Source organism: Peromyscus eremicus, chromosome 1 (assembly GCF_949786415.1).
Source record: "Peromyscus eremicus chromosome 1, PerEre_H2_v1, whole genome shotgun sequence".
NCBI lineage: Eukaryota > Metazoa > Chordata > Mammalia > Rodentia > Cricetidae > Peromyscus > Peromyscus eremicus.
In genome coordinates, this window is record NC_081416.1 from 91,360,739 (window position 1) to 91,384,634 (window position 23,896).

Genomic DNA, 23,896 nt, shown 5'->3' on the forward strand with positions numbered 1-23,896 from the left:
CTGCCCCAGTGAAGTTGCATATTCTCAGAAAGATAGCTTCCAGATAGGAGAAAATCCCAACTAGTCCAAATGTTTTGAGTGTCTCTATCATGTCACAAGTGGGAAAACAACTAATTTTCTATGATAAGACACAGACAAAATGCACTAAAAATGTGTAAAATTATATCTGGGCAACATGTATAATAAGATGAATAATGTATTTGGACTTGGGTCCTACTCCCAAGATACTTCATTATGTATGTGCAATATTCCCAAACCTGACAGAGCCCCAAACACTTTCAGTAAGTGTTTCGGGTCAGGGAGATGGAAGCCAATACGTGGCAGAGCTGGGTGCAGGCTCAGGTTAGACTCCGCACCTTGGCCACTCTGAAGTCTTGAAGCACATGGGGCCTCCATACAGTGTTGCAGTGCCAACTGCCTGAGTTCCCCTGCAGGCTGTCTCCCTCATTCACACTGTGGCCTTGGACTTCACAGAGCTCTCCACACTTGAGAGTCACTCTGGGCTGTAAACCAGGGGTGCTTACGATGTCTGCCCTGTAGGACTGACGCAATGCATGTAAAGCATGTAGCTCCCCCGTAACACTGTTGTAACCATGTCCTGCCACACTGTGTGTGAGTGGATGTTCTGAGGGTGTGTCCCCAAACACTGCCTGTGAAATGAAAGGCAGCCAAGCCACCAGGCTGACCCACCCTTTGTCTTTCTACAGAAAGAGTGCCTGACTCAGCAGTGTGACCTAGGAAGTAGTCCAGCTGGGGGCAACACCAGAAGGATGCTAGGGAAGTCTCAGCCCTACATGGGTGTGGGGACCTTTATAGGAAACCCCTCTAGTACAGACAATGCCTAAGCTAAGTCCTCTTGGGGACCCTAGGGAGTATGGGGAAGAAAGGACACCTCCAATGTAAGGAACTCTTCCAAATATGTTTCTGGTTCCCCATGTTATAGATTCTATTTTCACGCCTCTTTTCTTCATTTTTACTTATTTATTTTTAAAGTTTTGTTTTTATACGTGTATGGGTATTTTGCCTGCATGTATATCTGTGCACCAGGTGTATACCTAGTGCCAGCAAAAGCCAGACGAGGGCATTGGATCCCCTGGGAATCCCTGTCTGGAACTGGAGTTACAGACAGTCATGAACTACCATGTGGGTGCTGGGAATTGAACCCTAGTCTTCTAGAAGTGCAGCCAGTGCTCTTAACCACTGAGCCATCTCTCCAGCCCCTACTGATTTGTTGAGACAGGATTTCAGTATGTAGTCTAGGCTGGCCTCAAACTCGTGACCCCAAGGTACAGATGTGCACCATTCGTGACTTGTATCCTTCTTAAAGTGGTCCCCCACCCTGCCGTCTGTGTCCTCACTGGTTCCTTTGGAGCAGCTCAGACACGTTCCTTGTTGCTGTCCTGCCCCCAGTCTCACTCCTGTCCCGTCTCCACTCACACATGGTCACCCCTCACTTCAACAAATCCACTAATTCCTCTTTTTCTGCAGAGGAAGTCAAGATTCCTTCATCTGGCATGTTAAGTTCTTTAAAACCCAGCCCTAGAGCACTTCCTCCCAGCAAACCCAAGGGCTTCTTGCCTTTTTTTTGTTTTATATGGAGCGGGATGTCTGTGCTATGCTGACTTGCAGAAGCCCTTGGATAGGCTCAGTGTCCCAGCATACTATGGAATGGTGCCCACTGTCATTCTAGAAGATTCCTGTCTGGCGGATAAACCTTCTACATACAAGTCCTATGAGAAACTGCCTCTGCCTCCGGACGCCTGGAAGTTCCCTGGCCTTGGACCTTTGTCTATCCTGCCCAAGTCCATGTGCCCACACCCACATCTGTGCTCCAGGCCATCTCCACAAAGCCACCCCGACCTGTTCTCTCCTAGAGTAAAGCAATCCCTTCCTCCTCTCACTTTCACAGTATGTGGCTGCCTTTCTCCTCCCTGGACACAGGTACCAGTCCACCTTTAGCCCAGTGCCACAGGCAACAGACACCCAGGACCGACTCCCATCTGATGGCCCCTGTATCCTCTCTACTCTGGCAGCCCAGGACTGAGCTCAGAGCGGTCAAGTGTGGACAGTGCCCTTTCTTCAGCTGTTCCTGTGTGTCCTCTTCCCTGCAGGAAAAGCGTATGTCAAAGGCAACAGAGGTCATGATGCAGTATGTGGAGAATCTGAAGAGAACGTACGAGAAGGACCATGCTGAGCTCATGGAATTTAAGAAACTCGCAAATCAGAATTCAAGCCGCAGCTGTGGTCCCTCTGGTAAGGAACTGGGCTTCTGTCCTTGTTGTGAGATCAGGTCCCCAATGGCTTTCAGCCCACGCCACAGAAATCAGGACACCTTCAGGGGCTGTTTCTGGCTGGAGGACACTCTGCATTTCTGTCTGGAGCTGCTCATGGGGCCTTTACAGCAGCTGCTCCAGTGAGACTGGGGTCCTAGAATCAAAAAGCATAAAGGGTACCAAGGGCCTCCCAGCTCCTGACAGTTAACCAAAGTGGCTGACGGCAGACACCACGCCCGCTTTGTGAGTGACCCCAGGCCCCGTAAGTCTTTATGCTTTGGGATCACCCTTTGGGCATCACCTGCTAAGAAATCTGGGTTTTATTCTGGAAAGCATCAGGGATTCAAGGATTTCCGTCAGGGAAAATGGATGAGCATGTTCCTGCTGAAGCGGCATCCTCGAAGTGTAGTACATCAGTTATAGAACTGGAGCAAATCAGCATTCCTAGCCCAGACTGGCCTCAGACTCATGAGACTGCTTATTTCATTGTGTCCAGCGGAAATGTTCAAGCATTTCAGTCAAAGGATGTTTAAGTTTTCCAGTCACCCAAAAGAACAGAGCCAGGAAATATTCTGTGTTTGTGAGGATATTGCACCAGTCCAGGGGAGGGATGGAGTCCGGGCATTGGGGCACAATGAGAGCCTAGCTAGGTGAGCTATTGCGGAGACAAACACAGATGCATGGGTAAGACACATACTTCAGCGATTCTTTTCTTAATGTTTTAAAAGTTCCATGCAAATTGGTGTAAGAAGACCGAGAAAGGCCACCTGATTCTGCTCAAAGGAGTCAAGGGTGGATACATCCAGGGAGGTCATCTCTGCAGGGTTTAAAGTAAAAATGGGAGGAGGAAGTCAGCAAAACAGGTGGAGGAAGCAGGGTGTGTAAAGGTGTGGAGGTGGGGGATGAGAACAGGATGAAACAACCTGTGTGGCTGGGGTAACATTGAGAGGCTGAACATAAGACCTGGCAGACCAAGGCCACCTTCCAGGACACACTAGCAACTAGGCCTTTGTCTGGTAGGAACAGGGAGTTGGGAGGGAGCATGTCACATGACATGTCCATATTTTCTTTTTGTGCTACTCGGACTTCGGCAAGCACAATGCATTAGTAGGGGTCAAAGCTGAAGTAGGGAAAGATGAGCTCAGAAGCTCTTGCTCAGGCCAGCAGGGAAATGACAGTGCATTGGACTGGAATCTCTCCCTGGGTGCTGCCAGGGCTTGGAGTCTGGTCCAGGAGGGTGACTGGCTGGAGAAAACAGCTTGTCACACCAGGAATCCCTGTGGAATGCAAACATCCGTGTTACTAAGAGCAGGCAGAGGGAAAGTATAACAGACTGAGAAACCTTTATAAACAGGAGGTTTCACAAGCTTCCTGGGGAGTATCGGTGACACTTCCCAGAGTCCAAAGGCCATGGACGCGTGCTCAGGGCTGTCTGCTTTGGATTTCAGCAGCCAGGTTCCTGACCCACAGGCATCTGGGCCCCTAACAAACTGCTCTCGGCTACAAATGGCAAGGTGATTCCAAGAAAATCCTAGTATGTTGGTTTGATAATTATTTCTCTACAAGGTTCAGATCTCCTGCAAACCAATGTATCTAGAATTTATGGGGTAAAGTCAGTGTCATCACAGCGGATGCTAATAATGCCAGCACTTAGGAGGCAAAGGCAGGATTACAAAGGCAGGAGTTCCAGGCCAGCCTGGACTGTAGAACAAGAACCTGTCTAAAGCAAAACCCAAAGCTGGGCGGCGGTGGCACACGTCTTTAGGCCAGCCTGGTCTACAGAGCAAGATCTAGGACAGGCTCCAAAACTACACAGAGAAACTCTGTCTTGGAAAACAAACAAAAAACAAAAAACAAAGCAAACAAAAAAACCCCGAAATGCCCTATGGGGTGACTAGTACCCAGGGGTCTCATTCATTCATTCTGGGATTTTTTTTTTTTTTGAATACTTTTGGTTTGCCCCACATGACATAGCCCCATTCCTAGTTCAGCAACAAAAGTAAGCAGACTTCTTGGGCTGGGGAGACGGCTCAGTGGGGAAAGTGCCTGCCATGTAAGCAGGAGGACCTGAACTCAGATCCCTGGCTTCCATGTGAAAAAGCTGGAGGCAGCCAAACTGGTCTGTAACCCTGGTGCTGGGGAGAAAGGGACAAGCGGGTCCCCGAAGTTGCTGACTAGCTAGTCTAGCAAATAGGAATGCTTCAGGCTCAGTGAGAGACCCTGTCTCGAAAAATAAGGTAGAGAGCAATCAAGAAAGACACTCTGGCTTCTATATGCACACGTTCCCTCACATACACTTGCACTTAGCCACCCAAACATGTACATCCACCCACAGAGAAATACAGCAAACAGATTTCTGGAGTGAGGTGGACCCCGCAGAGTCCCACAATCCAGTCTGGGGTGGGGTGGGGGGACCTGAGAAAATGCTAGCAAAAGGAAAGGGCTCAAGAGCAAGTCTTAACTAAAGAATCACGGTTGGAGACACGTGGTGCCCCTTCGATTGTTTTTCCAAGCTCTACCCCCCTGTGGCTGCTTCGGAGAGTCCAGCACCAGTGAATCTGTGTGTCAGTAGGTTATGTTTCTGCGATGTGCCATGGCCACTCTCTAATAGCATGCTTCTAAAAAGCCTTTACATGCCTTCTGTCTATGGCTGAGGCTGTGAAGACTATAATGAAATAAAATATCCCCTGATTAAAAAGTAAGTTGCTAAAAAAAAAAAATTTTTTTTTTTGGAGCCAGGTGGTGGTGGTGCACGTCTTTAATCCCAGCCCTCGGGAGGCAGAGGCAGGCGGATCTCTATGAGTTTGAGACTAGCCTGGTCTACAGAGTGAGTTTTAGGACAGCCAAGGCTAACAAAGAAATTCTGTCTCAAAAAAAATTTTTTTTGAACATGCAGCATGCTGATTATCAGCATTTTGGATTTTTTTTTTTTGGACAGACTTCTAGAAATATAAATACTAGCTGAATGAGGGGGGGTATTTGTAGAGAGGAAGGGGCCCAGTGGGCAAAGGACAGGGAAGGCAGTGGGGTGGGCAGATATGAGCCCAGTGCAATGACATGCATGTGTGAAAATGCCTTGTTCTTTTGTTTGCTAACTAAAAAGCTAATGAAAATAAAAACATTACTATGTTAGGGAAAAGAAATGCTTATAAATTACTTAAATTACTTTCAAGTAATCCATTGACATAGTCACTTAGTGGGGTACTATAATGCTTGATTCATTGTATACCGATCACCAAACTTGTTCTTTCTTCTGAAACATATTTATGATTTTATAGACATAAGTTGTTTTATCTCATAGTTTTAATCCATAGTTTGATGCTTTTCCATGCGTTTGTTAGGCATTTATTTATACTTCTATACGTTTATACAATCTATTGTAAATTCTCCAATTATCCCACCCGCAAGATTGGAATTTTATTCACGTATTTGAACTCTCACTTATTAGAGAATGTTTTCTGGTTCTGCTCTTTGGGGTGACCAGAAAACTTAAAAAATCCTTTAACCGAAATGCTTACAACTTCCTGCTGGACAAAATAAAACAAGTCGTCTAAAAGAACAGCTGAATCCACAAGAAAGGAAATAGAAATAGCCAGAAACAAGAGGAGAACTGAAACCATGCTGACCCTGAGGCGTGCTGGGGCCAGAGCCGCCCTGCCTCTCTGGAACGAAGTGTTTGCCGTCAGGACTATCTGAGAGCAGCCTCGGAGCCCCGTGGCAGAGCCGACTCTGCTTCACGTGGAAAGCCAAGACCTTCTAGGGACTGCCTGGAGATAGAGTCTATGCAAGGAATAAGAAAGCTCACCCACCAGCCAGGAGAGAAGCACACGGAAGCTTGCCTGTTCTGCCTGCACCCTGGGTGGACACAGAATATTCCCTCCTTCACACGGAAGCTTGCCCGTTCCGCCCTGCACCCTGGGTGGACACAGAATATTCCCTCCTTCACACGGGAAGCTTGCCCGTTCCGCCCTGCACCCTGGGTGGACACAGAATATTCCCTCCTTCACACGGAAGCTTGCCCGTTCCGCCTGCACCCTGGGTGGACACAGAATATTCCCTCCTTCACACGGGAAGCTTGCCCGTTCCGCCCTGCACCCTGGTGGACACGGAATATTCCCTCCTTCACACGGAAGCTTGCCCGTTCCACCTGCACCCTGGGTGGACACAGAATATTCCCTCCTTCCTCACAGGAAAAGTGTGTGAGTGGTTGCAGCAGCTCCTCAAGCTGTGGAGACTCTGAAAGGACAGCGGGATGGCGGTGGCTCCAGGAATACTGTCAGCCGCCGCAGAGAGGCACACCCTGCCCCAGGACACGTGCACAGTGTCAAACACACAGTAAAACAGGCCACTGGGAACACAAATCGTTAGACCCACCAAATGTAAGACCCCACCCCAAGAACATCAAATAGTAAAGTAATCAGGATTTTAAAATCAGCAGAGACATGGAAAGGCAGATTGAAAACAGAAGATCAAATAGTAATTATAAAAAAAAAATTAGAACTCCTCAAAATGAGAAGTCAGGGATGCGGAGACTTGGTAGGTGTGGGGGGTGTGGTAGCCATGGTAGAGGGGGTCTCTCAGTCTTCTGAGCTCCTCCCCCGACTTATTTCCCATCCCGTAGAAGATAGACTCGGCCTTGTGGAGGGCTTTGTGGGTGAGCAAGTCACATCTGGCCTGAACCCTGTAAGAGCTAGTGTGCACGTGGCTCTGGCTTTCTTCCTCCCACCCTGATGAATGCCAGTCTCCCAGAATATTAACCTGCTCATCTTGACTGCGAGACTTGAGATAGTTATCCAAGATGCAGTTGAAATGGATACAGTGATTAAAACATGAAAGAAGGTTTTGGGGACATGGGGTACAGAGGAGAGCCTACAGTCCAGAGCCAGGTGGTCCCTAAGGGGGAAATTAGGCACAGAAAATCTTCAGGGAAATAACCTAGCATCTTCCACAGCTAAAGAAAGACACAAATCACTGGATTCGGTAGTATAGTGAAGTCTATGAAAAAAATAAACACATATGAAATGGAAACGTCAAAAAGGATAAAATAAGGAGTGGGGAGATGGCCCGGTGAGTAAAGCACTTGTGCAAGCATGAGGACCCGAGTTGGGACCCCCAGCACCCCTCAAGTATGTGGTGCACGCCTGTAACTCCAGTCCTGAGGAATTGGAGAGCGGAAAATCCCCGGACCTCTCTGGCCAGCCAGTCTAGCTGAAACAGCAAGATCCAGCTTCAGTGAGAAATCTTACCTAAAAAAAAAATGTTGACAGAGATAGAAAAAGATGTCCAAGCCAGGCAGTGGTAGTGTACGCCTTTAATCCCAGCACTCGGGAGGCAGAGGCAGGCAGATCTCTGTGAGTTCGAGGCCAGCCTGGACTACAGAGTGAGTTCCAGGAAAGGTGCAAAGCTACACAGAGAAACCCTGTCTCGAAAAACAAAAAAACCCCCCAAAAAAAGAAAGAAAAAAGAAAAGAAAAGAAAAATATGTCCAATGTTGACCCCTGGTGTGTATGAGCGTAATGTGGTGCACATGTATTCTCTCTCTCTCTCTCTCTCTCTCTCTCTCTCTCTCTCTCTCTCTCTCTCTCTCACACACACACACACACACACACACACACACAAATAGAAAAAAGATAAGTAAAGATCTTAAAAGTAATGAGAAGAGAATTAGCGAGTGGACAACAATTCTCCAGAGCTACAATAGCACCAGAAGGCAGTGGTCTGACCCTCAGAGAACCCAGGAGAACTAAGTGGGTAGTCATGCAAGGCCCAGGGCTAGGGAAGGCTGTGATAAGAAAGTGGTCTTCACAGGTCCTTGCTGAAGGGACAATTAAAGAGTGTACCGGGCTTGGGGGTGGGATGGAGCCCAATCAGATGCAAGATGCAAGAAAGGCTGGTGATCAAGAATGTTCATAAGCACGTGGACAGAGCCAAATCAGCATCCGGTAGTCGCTAATTAGATGAATAATGCATAACTTGGGGATACACAGTGTGACATAAAAATGGTGACTAGCACTCTAATTAAGGTTGGAGAGAGTTGTTTTGAGCTCTATTTAGGAAAAGCCTGAGGATCTTGATTAATTTTAAATTTAAAGCCAGATAATATCAGAAATTAAAGCCATGTCCCAAAGGTAGAACTAGAATGGATAATTCCTCAACTCATGTTTAGAATGGGGGAAAACTTAGAAAAAAATCAAAGAATAAATCAAGGTAAATAAAATATAGATAATGAGATGGTAGAAATAAACACAAATGTGTTAACCCTCACAAAAATTATAGACACTGTAAAGCTGTTGGTTGGCAAAGATCCTCAGATTAAGAAAAAACAAAACAAAGCATACAGCTATGTGGTTTCCAAGGGCCATACATAAACTATGGGCTGTGGAGGACAGAGAGACGTACGGACTCTAGGATGTGGGGACTCAACTGACCTTGAAGATACTTTTCTGATAATTTCTGGGCAAATAGAACTTGGAAACATATTCAAGAGAACAAAATTTACAATTTTGAAAAATAAAAACATTTTTCATGTCTCCAGTTGTATTCTGGAAGCACTCTTAAGCAAGTACACTGTTGAACACTGAATATAAAGTGTATCATTAGTATACATGCTAAGGAGGAAAAGTGGTAGCTCCCTTTGTGCTGAGTCATAGCATAGGTAATACATTGAAACGACTTCAAGTAGCAAATTTTCATCCTTAACATCAAATCTTTCTTGCTTATAGTGTTTCCAACAGTCCATCCTTAGAGAGAACATGGAATGGGTCCATATGCTTCAAGCTTACTGAGTCCTGTTCACACACCATCCTGGGTGACCCCAGAGACTACAGTGGTGTCAAATGAAGCCCAGAAGCCCATGACTAGGGCTCCTGGTAGTGTCTGGTGGAGTTAGAATAAACGTTTCGTCAAGAGGGTCCCTTGGCGGCAGATGATTTTCTTACAGGGTGAAACATCAAACAGTGAAGGGTCCCTAAGGCCTAGAACTCTGAGTCATCCCTGCAAAGCCAGCTATGACCCAGCAATGGCTTAATGTCTGCCTGTCTGTGTGATGTTGGACCCCAACCTGAAACTCACCCATTTTCTTCTGTTCTTTCCTACTATAGAAGATGGGGTCCCCCGCACGGCGCGATCTATGTCCCTCACGATGGGCAAGGTATGCATGGTCAAGGGAATCCCAGGGTTCCCAGAGGAAGCATGACAGAAGTTTTCATGGTCACTCAAGTGATCACTCACTCTCGGACCTACGGGTACCAGCGGGGAATTCAGCTTTCACACTTGCTCACACGGCCTCTGACACCCCATCTTTCTTGCTCAGGTGTAGTCTTCCCGACTCTGCATTAAGTGAACGTGAAATGATGCAGACACCTTGGCTTTGCCATGGGCAGTTTTTACAGACTCTCTAGGATGCTACTCAGAGAATGGGGTCTCAAAACGTAAAATGGAGATGTGTTGCGAGATTACTCATGACCAACAGGAATTTCGGTCAACTTTGGTTCACTCTTTCCACACTGATTCCTAACCTAACCACCACCCCAAACCAAAGCACTACTGAATGTTAGAGGCCAGCAAGCTTTTCTAATACCCTCAGAACCATGACTGTTGTTATTCCCGAGACAGGAGGCCTGAATCACTTCTCTTCCCATAGAACATGCCCCGCCGGAGGGTCAGTGTCGCTGTGGTTCCCAAGTTTAACGCCCTGAACCTTCCTGGCCAAACCCCCAGTGCATCACCCATCCCCTCCCTACCAGCTCTGGTGAGTATGATGTCGCCTGCCTTCTGTCCTTTTCTACATTTCACACCACTGCTGCAGAGAGGATGCAGATGGGGACGGGTCAAGAGGGACAGGAAGTTTCCAGCAGGGACTATGGATGGAGGTACACAAAGCAAGCCAATGTCACCGTCCCACTGTTCCGAGACTCGTTCTCTGTGCTCTCAAGCAAAGCACAGGCGGCTCAGGAGGTGTACCTCAAAAACAGCCGCCCCTTTGAACAGAAATTCTTTAAGGAGAGGATGCTTAAAACAAACAAGCAAACAAACAAACAAACTTTGCAGGGTACAGTGGGTTGTGTCAGTTGTATCTAAAGCAAGGCTCTGGCCGCAGAGCCTGAGTTTGTGAACGGGGTCTCATCCTGGGTTACTCATTGCTGCCTTGTTTGCAGTGATGAAGCCCCGAGGGTAACTCAGTGCTTATCAGTAGGAGATTGGCAAGCCAATTGTAGACACCATAATAAAGAATCTCTGTGGAACTATCACCCATGATGTATTGTGAAGAAATAGCAGTTTCTATGTACAATAAACACATATATTGGAGTATATGTAATATAATTCTGTTTTGTACTTTAAAAAAAGATATAATTGATTTTTATTTTATGTGCACTGGTGTTTTGCCTGCATGTGTATCTGTGTGAAGGTTTCAGATGCCTGGAACTGGAGTTACAGACAGTTGTGAGCTGCCATGTAGGTACTGGGAGTTGAACCCAGGTCCTCTGGAAGGACAGCCAGTGCTCTTAACTGCTGAACCATCTCTCTAGCTTCCTGTTTTGTACTTTTAAAAATGGTGTCTCTGTGTAGACATCGAAAATTATGGAAGAAATATTTGGAATTTAATAGTTGTTCTAGGTTAATTTCTGTTGTGATAAAATATCCCAACAAAAAGAAAGTGGGAAGAAAGGGTTTATTTGACTTACAATTCCAGGTTATAGTCCATCATTGGGGGTATATCAAGGCAGGAACTCAGCCGTCACATCCACAGACCAGAGCTAGGTCTTCCTGCTCCCACGATGGCCTGGGCCTTCCTGCCTTAGTTGGCAATCCCCCATAGGCATGACCACAGGCCAAGCTCTTCTAGACAATCCCTCAATTGAGACTGGCTTCTCAGGTGACTCTAGGCTATGACAAGTTGATAATTAAAAACTACCCATCACAATAATGGTTATTTCTGGACAATGATAAAACAGATCACTTTAATTTTCTTCTTTATTTTTTAATATTTCTATAGGGTATACAAAGAAAGGCAGAGAAAATGTCCATTTCATTCCAGATGAAGGCAATTTCTATGTATAAGAAAATCTTTTCTATACCTATAGTCTTTGTGGATTTGATGACTTTTTTCTAAAACTTTTGAACACCTTTCTCCAGTGGTTTTTCTAATCATTGTGCACACTAGCACAGCTGTACAGAGAGAGGTTCAGTGTGCAAGAAACTGGTCAAGTCACTTCAAGCTCCACTATACCCATAGCTAGCAATCACTGTTACGTTTCTTTTACCTTGTCAGTATTTTGTCTGTGAAATGAACTCAAACTCCAAATCACTGAAACAAAGAAACCTGAAGGGCCTGGAGAGATGGCTCAGCACCTTAGAGCACTGGCTGCTCTTTCAAAGGACCCATGTTCAATTCCCAGCACTCACATGGTAGCTCACAACCATCTGTAACTCCAAGCCTAGGATATCTAGCACCCTGTTATGGCCTCCATGTGCAATGCAAGTTTATGGTGCAGACATATATTCAGGCAAACATGCATGCACATAAAATAAAAATTTTAAAAACTGAAATTTTTTTATGAGACTAGAAAAGGTCAATTAGCAACAAACCTTTTTACTAGATCTATGGTTTCCGAATGTATACCTTTAGACAAGTGGTTGACAACAAGAACTAGTCTTTAAAATCACAAAAGCTACACTGAAAACATCCTGATCATGGGTCCCACCCCAAAACTCTGGAATGGTTCAGTCCTATTTACCGGACTCCAGGTGATCCTAGTGTAGGCGCAGAGCTGAAAGCGTATGCTTTAACCATGACGGCTGCGGTGGAGCAGCCTGGGCTCCCAGGTAAACTGTCCAGAAATGTCTGCCAGCTTGTGCACGTTGTGACATCGGCATCTCCTCCTGACCTTTGTGCTTGGAGCAGCACCTGCAGGGACAGTGGTGCTTATGTGAGTCCATCCCAAGGACTTCTAGACCCACATTTGGTAGGAGGCCGGCTGGTCCTCAGGAAGTGGGACAGGAACCCTGAGGCTCCCTGCTAGGATGGAGCTTTCCAAGGTAGACTGGAAAGCAGTGGGGGGAGAAGGATGGAGAGAGAAGGGTCAGCAGCAGCCCTCCACAGCATCACCTGAGGCCCGGCTCACTCACCCTCAGTTCTGGCTCCTCTTTTCCATCCAGTCTGAATCACCCAACGGAAAAAGCAACATATCCGTCCCCCCGGTGCTGCCTGCACTTTTGGAAAAGTAAGTTTCTTCATTTTCCTCTTAATATTGGAGATCCTTAGAGAAAGTCCCAACTTGCTTTCTTTACTCTCATCCCCAAACCAAAAATGAAATAGAAAGAAAATCGGGTTCTAGGGGAAATGAATACGACTCTGAGACACACAAAGATTTCAGATCTTGCTTTGTAAAGCTCTTGGACCAGGACGATACTGTGGCTGAGACCAAGTACACCCTTCCTAAGACCCTCCAAGGGGTAGCAAGCCTCCTCGTTAGTTGGGGTTCTCTGGAGCTATGGACACAAAAAAGCTCTAATTCAATGGGGCTTAGATAACAAGCCCAGGGTAGGCTGCTCCAGTGTGGCAGGATTCCATCTCTCTGTGGTTCCTTCATGAACCAGTCACTCTGACCACTTCATGTTGATGCCATTGTCAGGCTTGTAGCAAGTGGCTGCTCATCCCAGAGCCCAAGGCAGGACTATATCTAAAGGAAGATGAATATATTCCTTCCATTTGGGGATAGAATCATAATATGGGTTTAAACTATCCAGGAGAGGGGGAGAGGGTCCCCGAAACACGGTGACTTTGGGAAGGGTAAATTCCTTTTTTTAAAACATCTTTCTGTGAAGAAGTGGGAAGATACATATTGGCTTGAGAGCTTGAGAGGGCCTCCTGGGCCTGGCTTTCCCAGGCACCCACACAATCATTTGCATCTTCTCATGCTAAGCCAGAGCACTAAGGTCATTCTTCTGCACTGTGGGCGTGGGGTGGGGTAGTTATAGCTTACTTTTTGAACTTTTTTCATTTGCCTGTTGGAAAACATCTGGACCACAGCTGCCAGGTCTCAGGACTTTCTCCTTGTGTATTTCCTCAGCTGGTGGAGTGCAGACCTCACTTCTCTCTCTTTGCTTTGCAGCAGCTTTAGTCCTGCTCGTTCTGTTGCTGTTTGTAGGCTTTGTGATGTCTGGCAGGAGTGTGACTGCTGGGCCCCTGTCAGTTCAGAGAGGCTCCCGAGCTCCCTACCTCCAGACTCCCGGTGTGTGTCATTGCCAAGTTCCCACTCAAGAGCCCGCTGGTTACTGTCAGTATTTGCCTGGTATTTACCCCCTTGGTCACTTACCAGCATGTCCATCCTTTTCATCACAGAGTGCATCCTCTTCCTTCCTCTCCCTTCTTGATCACTCCAGGAAAACTGTCAAGAGACCACAAATTAGTCACCAAACACAAGTATCTAGCCTACAAAGTATCTTACCACCTAGAGCCACGATGCCTAATTCACGGCCTCTGAATCTCCCTAGAAATGATCCCTTATGCTCTCTGAAGTTCTGTCAGCCTTCACTTTGGGCTCATGCAGTCCATTTCAGAGCACTGCCATTAAAGGCCTCTCCTTAGCTCTAGGCCTACAGACCCAGCCAAGGCAGAAGATCTAGGCCCCTGCTCTCCTTGGTGGACTCTTATTCAGAACTAATAGTCAGGCCAGCTGAGAGCTCATGTCCAAGGCTTTGGAGACCATTAAGAACTCAAGATGTCCTCTGTAAGAGAATCTGAGAATCTGATGGACAGCCCCAGATCTGCTGTATCAATGTGTGAGGATCCTGGATGGTGGCACCCTTCACAGGTTTAAAATCAGGAGCTAAAAGGACAAAGTGAGTCACAGAGTCAAGCCAGAGGTCCCCAGGATGAGTTTGTAGCTTCCTCCTGGGCTAGCTAGAAATTGCCATTGACCATGTGTACGCTGTGGCTGACTGACCTTCTGGAAATATATCCAAATAAAAATGACTGCAAAGAGGGGAAGGAGGTCTAAAGCTAGGAGAGACTCTGGAGACTACAAACAACAGCAGCTCTTCCCTGTGGACTTACAGAAGATGTTAACTGATTTTTTTCCTCCAAATGCACAGATCTGAAAGCATCATAGATCCCCAAGTGACCAATAGTGAAACAATTTGCAAGTGAAAATGAATTCATGTCCTCTCTACTTATGTATAGCTGTACCAATTCCAGTTAGCCTAGTTCACATTATTGAAGAGAAGTAATGTGTTACAATTTACCAGACATTCGTTGTTGCATTGAGCTTCATGTTAACTGATTCCCCATTTCCTAAGTGTTCCATATAAGGAAGGGAACTGGCTAGGCGTGTGATAGTATGATCAAGTAGACTGTGGCCAGTCCATAGTACAGAGCAGCTGACTGTACCATCTGTCCCGTGGGAGCTTAGAGCGCTCCGAGTCTTGCTCTTATAGGCCATATCATAACAAACCACTCTTCAACGCAACAAAGGTCTAGAAATGTATAGATTTAAACATACGGCTAGAGAATGGTTTTTAGTTATCCTGTATGTCCGTGGTTTTTTATTCTTTCGTTCTTTTGACAAGTGTTCTCAGGGTCAGCCTCATGGAGCGCTCTCAAGGAGCGCTAGTTTAGTGGGAAAGCCAGACAGGAAGCAGCCTATTTTTCCACAGTGTGATGAATGTTGTCATAAGGAAGTGCACGTTGCTAAGGGACCAACACATGAGAAAATGTACCCCTAACCCTGTGTGGGTGTAAGATGGGGTGGGGCTCAGAAAATGTTTCCACTTAGGAACCTGCTTTTAAAGTTAAGCCTAAAGGTTTTATCACCAACTAGGTAAATAGGAGGTTAACAGCATTCCATGGTAGTGGTGAATTCAAAGAAAGATGATGGCCGTGGTGGTGATGACAATTCCTGTTCTTAGTTAAAATTCATTCCTTGCATGCCAGGTGCCTTTCCTCCTAATTGCTGTCCATTCCTTATTAATTCTGCCAAGGATCTCATGAGGTGGATACATTATTAACGTCTCTGTCTTATTGATGAGGAAGATGATGCCCAGAGATGCTCCCTGAGCTTACACAGCTAGAAGCTGGCCTGCCTCATGTTCTTAACCTCCTAATGGAAGAATAGGGGACATTCAGAGGGACCACAGAGGAAAGGAGAACTCTTTGGGGGAGAACCCAGTGATTGGATGGGCATGGAGAGTAGGACAGAGCAGGCTATTAGAGAGTGTGTGCAGAACCTCACAAAGGGGTCAACAAAGCTGGGATGTGGGAGAGTGTCAGTGGATTATTTTTATGAACAGGTCACAATGCTGGTGTGTCACAATGCAGCGTTAGCTATTGTCTTTAAAATCTCTGTCTTTTATGCTTTTGAGGCAGCCAGGGTCATTAAATTGTCATGGCAAGCAATCTATCCCCTTATTGATTGTATTCTGGGGAAAATTATATTCCAGAGTATTTATTACCCAAGATTCTGGGACTGGGTACAAGCGGGTAAAGAAGGTCCCATAGCTCAGGTCCTCTGGGGTGGGCTTATTAAAAGAAGCCCCTGAATTGAATTGGGATGATTTAGCAACATTGCTGAGTCCAAGAGGCAAGATCTGCCCTTTGGAAAGGCTTAAAGTCACTTTTAAATACTACTCACCAACAAACTAATAACCAGCTTGGCCAACAGTTTACTTTGAACAAACAGACCTCATGTGACCAAGCTGAGCACAATGATAAACACAGCCATAGTTTAATGACTCACCCAGAAAGAAGGCACAGATTCCAAACTGAGGATGGATGCCACAGTCCACCCAGTGATTCCTGGGATGGACACAGATTGTGCCCAGCTCTTGTTACAGAGATGAATACAGTCAAATTCTAGGTTCTCAGGAAATCCTCCTTTACAGATGGGATTGTTCACTTCACCAATTTCCTATACAGGGGTTAGACAAGTCATTGTGAAGTTGGAATAACAAATGCACTCTAGTCCACAGCAGGTACCTTTCAAACACAGCCCCCTTGTGTGATCATGATCAGAGGGAGGAATAGGCAGGTAGGGAAACGTTCCACTTTATTTAGACAGCTGGCCTGGGAGACAGTGGTAAATCAGCAAAGTTCTCACAGAGGAGAAGGATTTGATCTGAGTCTTAAAGATTCATGAGGAGAAACTGCCCGATAGTTGGAGAAGATATTTAGGGAACGCTAAGGCTGGTCTAGAAGTCAGAAAATAACAATGAAGTGTGCACGTTACTCTATTTGTCCCACCTCCAATCCCAGCATCCTGCCTGTGCTAAACCAAGGCCCTCTGAGTCTCTCATACTTGAAGAAGTCTGTGGAGGAAGGAGCATTGCTGGCTATGGGAATATGTTGGGGATAGCTTCATTTAGCAGATGTGTTGGACCTTACACACCAGTCAGAGCCCCAGAAGAGAAATGAAGGAGGGACCAAGGAAGACAGCTCATCTTGCCATGAAGCTACTGGCCAAAGTGAACAGCCCAGCCACCATCAGTGATGTGAATGTGGGCCAGTAGTAAGCTTATGTGTCTTAATTGCCAGGAAGAAATGCCTCCCAAGGACAGTAGCTAGCACAGTTAAAGCATGGGTCAGCATCAACCTGCAACAGAGCCAAATTTGAGCCCTCCTACACACTGATTGTTACTGGAATTAAGGTCACAGCCCAATCAGCCAGTTAAAAGGGCCAAATTAATAGTAGAAAGCAGAAAATGGATTTAATCAATACTGTTATTTTGGGAAGGAAAACAGAGACCCAGTGACCTTTTGCCCAATACATCTTCAGTCCTGACAGGAGGTTTGGGTTTAAGTAGAGGGCCAGAGAGATAAGCATAACTAGACAGTCTGGTCAAGTTATGGTCCCTCCAATCATTGACCCACCACAGTCTCAGCTCCAGTCTGTCCTGCAAGGTGATCTGGCAAGTTGCAAGGCTTTTTTGGGGGGAGACAGTTTCCCCTCTGGCTGGCCTAGGCTTCTACCAGCATGAGATTCCCAAGGAGAATTCAATTTCTTGGGTTACATTGTTCTGATAGTCTGATAGCCAAGGGGAGGCCACAGGTGTCTTTTCTATTAGAATGTCCTCAGTCCTGCCAGGCAAGGGGGTTTCAAGATTGCACAGCGTTAGGCTGGTATTTAAGGTCTCTGAGCCTGGGGTGCTGGAGTTTGAACCAGGTCTGTCTTGGGCACATTCTCTTCACGTTTCTTTAAGGACCCTCTAATGTGGGCAGCTATAGAGAAAAGAAACTAAAAGTGTGGTGACTGTATTTCACTTCTAATGTATAAATATACTGCACAAGATAATGGCTGCCCCCACCCTGGACTCTAGGTGGGTTTTTCCTCGTCTGCTCCAGTCATTGAGCAAATAGGAAGCTGCACATTAGGCTAAGGTCACAGGGAAGGGAGTGGAGAGCATAATTTGCAGGAGGAGAAATGTTATGAATAGCTAGTATTTTTAGAGCCTTATCTTTCTTGCTCACAATGGGGTTTGGGTTCTAGCCTAATGAAACATATATTTTAAAGGTCTGGGGGAAAGCTAAGAGATAGGAAATTGGTGCCAAGAGTAGGGAGCAAGCTGAAGGTTTGGACCCTGCCTAAGGAAAAGCAGCGGTGACCCCTTAGCTTCCTGCAAGAAGGTTCAGCTTACAACGTGGTCTTGTTTCTGGGCTCCTCCATGATGCCGTCACTTCTAGTTGGATTAGGGGCACCAAGATGGCTGCAGAATCCATCTTAATTAGGTTATTAGGTTGCTTCCTTTGAACTTGTGGTCCCACTCATATGTTAGGCAGACTCCAAGCACGCCCAGCCATCCTGAGGTGATTCGCTAGTGTGCCTATTTTCCTACTTTTCCACATGATGCTTGTGCTTCTGCTGTTTCTCAGCCTTCTCAGACCATCTACTCTCACTCTCTGCACAAGACTGGGCCTTATTCTTAACAAGGGCATTTCAAGTCAGGCAGTAGTGGCACACGCCTTTAATCCCAGCACTCGAGAGGCAGAGCCAGGCAGATCTCTGTGAGTTCGAGGCCAGCCTGGTCTACAGAGCGAGATCCAGGACAGGCACCAAAATTACACAGAGAAACCCTGTCTTGAAAAACCAAACAAACAAACAAACAAAAAAAAAAAAAAAAAAAAAGAGAAGGGCACTTCAGCTTTACCATTTGGACAGGAGGCAGTTCATCTTTGTCAGGACCCACCCTTCTGTCCTCCTCTTTTCCTCTTTGTCCAGTTAAGGAGAGGTTCGTCTTACTTTTTCAAGGTCTTGGTTCCTTTCATCAAAGATACTGTCGCTTTGGCCATCTTCTCTCATCCCCTCCGCTGCCTCCGGGCCCTCTCTGCCTGTGTTTGAATATGCTTGCATTCCTCGACCCATGTATTCCACTGAGCAGTCCTGCCAATGTGCTCCCCACTCCCCTTCCTAGCCCAACTGTGGCTGTACCTTTTTCACTTCCTGTTCCTTATTAAGCTCACTCATCATTACCTCAAGGGATCCTTGCCTCATCAAACCCCACCAGGGACACAGACTTTCAGAAGATGCAGTAGAACACAGTCAGCTCTCTCTCCCTGACTCCCAAGCCTCCGCCCCCTTCCGGCGTGTACCTACCGATCGAGCTGCCATTTCTCCGTCTTTTTCTCCTCCTCCTCCTCCTCCTCCCCTCCTCCTGATATGAGCTTGAAGATAACTGATCCCGAGATCTCTGCTCCTTGTTTCCATGTTCTCTTTTTAGGCCATCATTCACTCTTTATATTCTTACATCAAGTGAATACCTCTGCCTCCTCGTGGCAGTGCTCCGTTGTCTGTGACACTTGCCTGTCCCCTCACAGCACCTCCTGAAATGAGAACAAAGTTGGCTTTGGGAGCATCAGGCTCAGGGAGCTGTTGTAGTATCTGCCTCCTCAGTGGTCTGGGGAAGATTCACAGGGCGGGTCTGTATATAACCCAGTCTCAAGGTAGACATTTTAAAACCTGAAAGCCAGTGAAAGAGCCTAGGTTTCCTCTTTGAATCAGGAAGCAGGCCAAAGATACGGTTTTGTCTGCAGATGTTCACTCTCTCCCTGCAACGACCGCCCTGTACTTCCCTCCTCTCTCTAGTGGAAAGACAAATGCGGAGGCTGACTGTGAAGCTGGTGCCCCTGGGCCGCTCCCAAGCTGCCTGGAGGACACGAGCCAGGAGACCAAGGCCAGGGCAGAGGAAGAGGCCTACACCAAAGGGTGAGTCAGACCTCACCACCCCAAGGGCACCTGGCAGGTCTCAGAAGGGAACTTCCCACACCCTGGCTCGCTTCTGAGGAGTTTTCGGGAAGCAATCAACGGGCCCAAAGCCTCTTTCAGTCAAGAAAGGCCTACATAGAGAATCGGGACACGGGGTGTGTTTAGACAATGGCTACCTTCAACTAGACTCCTCTCTTTTTCAGCCATGATGCCACTGCCTAGAAAGGCCTAAACACCAGGGGCCTGGGCTAGGTTCCTCTTGGTGCTGCCTGAGGCTTGCTGGCACGTGTGCGGAGCTGTCAGGTTGCTGCCAACAGTGCCCAGGGCACCTTCAGCTGTGCGTCCTGGAATCACCCTGGTGTTCCCTGTAACTTGGAGCTCCTCCCTCCTGCCCTTGCCCCGCCATTTCCACCCTGGCCTGTCTCTAAACGAGCTACGTTAGCAACCGGGGCCAGCTGTCAGCTGCTCAGCACTGAGCAGGGGCAAAGGCCCGTGACTCAAGACAGAAACTCACCTGTAGCCTGGCATGGTGCCCCGTGGCTCCTGAGGGAGGTCCAGCTTACCATGGGCATAGAACCCCATGGTATCTGTGTGGCAGTCACTCAGTGGTGGGTGGGGTCGTCCCAGCCACACTAATGAAGTTAGACACCTGGCTGTCAGATGAGTGAGCAGATACGCTCAGGGAAGTACTGATCCCAAGAGGAATCATGGGGGGCTTTTAAGGAAGGTTCGCCTCTGAAAACATGAGAGCAAAGTTCCTCCACTGGTTTTGTGAATATTTTCTGGGTACCTCCCTATGTTAAGCCCTGACATTTCTGAGAAACACCCCAGTAGCCTGAGATGAGGGTCCCTCTGAAGTTGAAGCTCCTGGGTTCCACAGGGGAAACGCAGTCTTATCTCCGGGGAATGTTCTGTAGGATAATAACCAGCGGTAGATCTTGTCCCACATTTTTTCCCATCAGTTTGTCACACTGTCACACAAACAGGAAGGATGGCTGAGGAGGGAGGGGAAATGGCATTGACATGAGTTGTGTTGGGGTTCAGCAGAGCTTTCCAGCTTTTTCCTGTTGCATGGAGCCACAGGAAGTGTGAAGTGACTGGAGGCTCTTGAGTCCCCTCCCCCTGGGCCTCAGGCAAGAATGCCCTGGGTGCCACCCTCCCAGACTCAGTTGTTCTTTTTTGCCCTGCAGATACCAGGAAGGGCTAAAGAAGACTGAAGAACTTCAAGACCTGAAGGAGGAGGAGGAAGAACAGAAGACAGAGAGTCCCGAGGAACCAGTGGAGGTAGAAGGAACTGAGGAGGAAGAGAAGGACCAGAGAAGCAGGTTGGAAGCCTACACTTGGATCCCGAATGGGTTGCAAGTCATTTAACTGTTGAATTGCGCCAGACGGATGGAAACGCCTTTCCTGGGTGGCAGTAGGTCTGGGGCCCCCGTTGTCGGCCAACAGAACTCAAGAAGGCACTAACTCCAGACAAGAGAGAACATTCAGTTAGAAATGGCACACTTGCAGGAGCTGAGGGGTCAGAGGTGGTCATGGGCAGGGCAGAAAGCCATTAATAGCTGTTAGGGGGTGAGAAAGGGAGAGGGGACCCCCCCCCCAGGACTCTCAGCCAAGCTATGGTCAGCCCATTCCACAGCCACCACCATAGAAGAGTCCAGATCAAAGGAGCAGGCCTGAATTCCTAGAGAGGGTTTTGGACAAAACCCAGAAGAGCAGAAGGAAGCAGAGGGGCACGTGAGGCAGGGAACAAATTCGGCTCAGTTCAGTCTGTAGCAGGCCCTGCTGTACTGACCAAACACTTGCCCATGTGCACATTGTCTTCACTTAGGTTGGAAACACAGTATTTTCTGTTGCAGGGTATCTTCTTCTAATGAGGGGAAGAGGAGACGGACACAGAGAAAGTCTGTATCCCGTGACTTGCTCCAACAGGTGTAGATCTCACTTTACCACACAGAACAGTAAATTAAAACAAAACAGAACTGGCACTTGGGACTGAACCCAGGACCTTGCAAATGGCAGGCAAGCACTCTTCTACTGAGATACATCCCCAGACCAAGAACAAGAGAAATAACCTTGTCTAGTTGCAGGGTATTCCATGCAATGAGGTCACAACCCGATAGGCCAGGACTACCCCCCATAGGAATATGTTTAAGGACAGAATGAACTGTTCCTAAGAAGAGGCATGCATTCCTTTATCAGTATAAGGACCAGATCAACACCCAAATTTCCAGAAAAGCCCCAATTTCATTTATTCTGCCCAGCTATCTCTATTAGTACATCAAAACCATAAGTCTTGTTTTTGTTTTGTTTTAAATATACTTATTACCATCTTGGAACACTTCACTGAAATCTTCTTTTAGATACCCTCGACTATCCTGGGGTCCAGAACCTCTGTGGACAAAACCATTAGGGTATGATCACCTGCCACTGATCCCAGACACGGTGTCTGTAATCTGAGCCTCCTGCTGGCAAGCTCTAGAACCTACTCACACGTCTAAGGTAGTAAGTGAAGATTGGAGAGAGGATAACTGTGTTTCTGGGCCTGGAGATGCCCTCAACCGAGCCCAGTGGTAGAAGATACAACCAGCAGGAAGAGGCTCAGCCCGCCTGAGTCAACCCCACTGTCAAGGGAAGAGCTTTCTTAGAGTGCCGGGAACAAGCCTGTGACAGTTACACCGCCCTCTCTGGAACAAGCCTGTGACAGTTACACCGCCCTCTCTGGTCAAAGCGCCTCAAATTTAATCACGGAAGGACAGCCCTGAGTGCGAGCAATGAGCAACCAATGGCACCCAGTCCTCCTTACACCTCCCCTCCCTCTTGGGGGTCATCTGCATTTATTTTGCAGACCACCAGGCTGCCTTTGTCAAGCCCAGGCCTGGACAGAAGCCCCTCCTTTGGCACCTTGAATTCTTCTAAGACAGGCTAGAATCTCCAACACTTCCACACACTGCAGAAGAATAAAAAAAGAAATAAACAAAGCAAGCGCATAACTATAAGCAGTCTTGCTTACAAAGCACAGGCCTTATCTAGCTAACTCGATCTCTGGCAGTTGACAGCTCCCTCCTGTCTCATGAAAGCCCAGGGAACCAAGATTTGCCTGGGTCCTTTTCTGCTCATCCTGTGAGCAATTCTGGGCAATGGCCATTTGCAACACCTGACCTGGGGCTGGAGAGATGACCTGGTAGTTTAGAGATCTTGTTGCTCTTGCAGAGGACCTGGATTTAGTTCCCAACATATACATCATGGCTCACAAATGTCCTAACTCCGTTTCCAGGTTATCTGATGCCTTCTTCTGACCTTCATGGGAACCAGGCATGCACATGGTACACATACATGTTTGCAGGCAAAGCACTTACACAAATTAAATAAATCAAAAAATAAAAAACATTGAACTAGGTAAGCCCAGCAGCTAGGCCCTTGTTTACAGGCTACAACAACAAACTCTAAGTCTTCGTGTCTAAGTTTCTTCTCTCTTATATGTAATAAAGTAATCTGTTATAAATATTGATCCCTGGAGGAACTTTGAGCGAAGCAACCCAACACCTTCTTAATGTGGTCTGCGGCATTATTATGTAACACAGCTGAGACTCACACTATGTGACATAAAACCGCCTCTTTTTTCTCACCACTGATTCAGACTTGCTCTGTGAGCTTGAATGATATGTTAAGCAGGTGCCTTTACTTTTCCAATAATGCTCTGAAAACAGAAGCTTTATCATCAAAAATTGACCCAAAGGAATTCTAGTTTTAGCTTAATTTTGTTTCCAGTTTCTCTTCTAGGCTAAAAACTGGGTGACCACTTAAGAATCATGGACCCAGCTCTTGACTACCTCTTTTTTAGAATGAAGATGGATTTAGGGGCTGGAAAGACAGCTTGGCAATGAAGAGAACATTTTCTCTTGTAGAGGACCTGAATTCACAACCCCCTGTATAGCCAGTTCTAGGGGATCTGATGCCTCTGGCCTCCAGACACCTGCCCTCTAGTGAGCATGCTTGCCCCTCCCTATGCATAATTAAAAAGTAAATCTGTAAGTCTGGATTTAGAGTGGGCTTCTCCACATATCAGCAACCTGTTTTGGAGCACACACACACACACATACACACACACACACACACACACACACACACACACACACACACACGCACACAAATAGCTCAAAAAGTGACTCCCACTAGGATCTAAAGATAAATAGGGCTAGAAGGAAGGAAGCTTGTATTTCCAATCTCTCTCTTCTCAATAGTTGCATAAATAGCCAACGACTTTTCTCAGAAGCAAATGTACTTAGCTGTCATGTAATGGCTTGCATGGCTGAAATTGGTCTACTTCCAAGTCATGTAGTGACTTGCACAGTTGAAGTTGCTTGATGGGGTTCCCACATGGACAAGGGACCAACTGTTGTCCCCTATGGCCATGGCATCCAAGGC

The 23,896-nt window shown here is 46.9% G+C and overlaps 1 protein-coding gene across 2 annotated transcripts in view; it reads left to right on the forward strand.

Moving 5' to 3' along the window:
- Irag1 (inositol 1,4,5-triphosphate receptor associated 1) overlaps positions 1 to 23,896 on the forward strand; it is a 108,733-nt gene that overhangs the window by 82,311 nt on the left and 2,526 nt on the right. For both annotated transcript variants that reach the window (XM_059268848.1, XM_059268840.1), the window contains 6 exons: positions 2,112 to 2,253; positions 9,374 to 9,423; positions 9,916 to 10,023; positions 12,432 to 12,496; positions 19,349 to 19,468; positions 20,659 to 20,793. In XM_059268848.1, coding sequence (XP_059124831.1) covers positions 2,112 to 2,253; positions 9,374 to 9,423; positions 9,916 to 10,023; positions 12,432 to 12,496; positions 19,349 to 19,468; positions 20,659 to 20,793 — 620 coding nt within the window. The remainder of the gene's footprint in view (positions 1 to 2,111; positions 2,254 to 9,373; positions 9,424 to 9,915; positions 10,024 to 12,431; positions 12,497 to 19,348; positions 19,469 to 20,658; positions 20,794 to 23,896) is intronic.